This window comes from Egretta garzetta, unplaced genomic scaffold, assembly GCF_000687185.1.
Source record: "Egretta garzetta isolate BGI_Z169 unplaced genomic scaffold, ASM68718v1 scaffold746, whole genome shotgun sequence".
Lineage (NCBI taxonomy): Eukaryota > Metazoa > Chordata > Aves > Pelecaniformes > Ardeidae > Egretta > Egretta garzetta.
Genome location: NW_009260010.1, coordinates 147510 through 149045, shown reverse-complemented (window position 1 = coordinate 149045; position 1536 = coordinate 147510). Strand labels below are relative to the sequence as shown.

Sequence of the window (1536 nt, the reverse complement as noted above, 5' to 3'; positions counted from 1 at the left end):
ACGCCGGCAGCACAAGCCCGCGCCTTGGCTGAGCTCCCAGCGCGGGGAAGGGTGAGCCAAGCCCCACAAAGAACTTCCCCAGCCCCGTGCGGCTTCGTGATGGTCCCAACGCACAGCTCATCTTCCTCCCTGCCCCCTCGCAGACCCCATCGTCCGACTTCTGGAAGGAGCTGTGCCTGGCCCTGCCCCGCAAGGTCTCCTTCCAGGGGACCATGGGGGACCCGCAGACCCAGCTGCAGGAGGACAAGGACCCCATGCTGATCCTGCACAGCAGCTACCTGGACAGCGGAGGAGACCTCCACCCCGATGGGGACCTCGGGACAGGTCCTTGTCCCCTGCTTCTTCTCCCAGGGGGGGACAGATGTGCTCTGGAGGTCACCTTTGGGCTTTGCTTCACCCTCCCGTGGCCGGCGGGCTGGGTTGAGCCCCTTCCCCACCACCTAAACCCCATCTCCCTGCTCCTCCCAGGCCTCCGAGGGTGTGTTTTCAGGAGCCCCCCGCCTCCCCGCATTGGCGGCCTCGGCGCTCCCATGGCTTCGGCTGCCGGCGTGACGGAGGACACGCAGCTGAGGGACGGCCACAGACCTGAGCTCGACGTCTCAGACCTGGGGTCACGCAACTACGGCGCCCGCACGGACTTCTACTGCCTGGTGACAGAGGATGACATCTGAGCGGGGGCTGCAGGATGGCAAAGCCCGCGTCCCCCCCTCCCCACGGGGCCGCACGGACGCAGGTCATGGCCAGAGGAGCCCGGGCTTGATGATGGGACCAAAGCCAACGTCTTGGTGGGAAAGACAGAGGCTGGCTCCTTCTGGCAGCATGCTCTTTGCTGAAAAAGCATCACCAGGGGACACCCCTGCCCGTAGTGCCTGGCACCCTTGGGTGCTGAGCCCCCCCCTCCCTCGCCGTGGGCAGCAGGGACATTTTTCCTGCATGATGGACAAGCGTTGGGAAGGGTGATGCTCTCCGAGAAGCAACGTGCCAGAGTCCCAGGGGCTGGGAAATGCCCAACAGGAGCAGCTGCAGCACCCTCTCTCCCACGGAAACCCCTGTGGCAATAAAATGCTGCTGCTCCAAGCGGGTCCTGTCCATCTGTGGGGACACGGGGGACACCGGCGGGTCTGTCCCCACCATGGGCAGTGGGGCAAGCAGCGCTGCGCTGCATCCCATCCCTGTGCCGCATCCCGTCCCCGTGCCGCATCCCATCCCCGTGCCGGTGTCCCCACCGCCCTCCCTTGGAGCAAGGCCCGGAGGTGGTGAGCAGGGTGGCACGGGGGGGTGAGCTCTCCCCCCGCACGCCGACATCCCACGGGGCACCGGCAAAGCACGGGGGCAAGCGGGCATCTTCAAGGCCTTTATTTCAGGGATGCACAGGGCTCGGGGAGTTTGTACAGGGAGAGCTGGGGAGGCACAAGCGCACCGTGACCCCCCCAACTTGGGCAGCGCTGGGTCCTGGGGGGCGGGGGGAGCCAAGCAGCCCTGGCCGCGGTCCCTCCTGGCAGCGCCGCCCGGTCTCCCCTGCCCTCCCACCCCCTG

General features: G+C 67.1%; 1 protein-coding gene across 1 annotated transcript in view; it reads left to right on the top strand.

Moving 5' to 3' along the window:
• SIGIRR (single Ig and TIR domain containing) overlaps window positions 1-671 on the top strand; it is a 2938-nt gene extending 2267 nt beyond the window's left edge. The window contains exons 5-6 of the mRNA XM_009640597.1: window positions 144-324; window positions 469-671. Coding sequence (XP_009638892.1) covers window positions 144-324; window positions 469-671 — 384 coding nt within the window. The remainder of the gene's footprint in view (window positions 1-143; window positions 325-468) is intronic.
• The last annotated feature ends 865 nt before the right edge of the window (window positions 672-1536 follow it).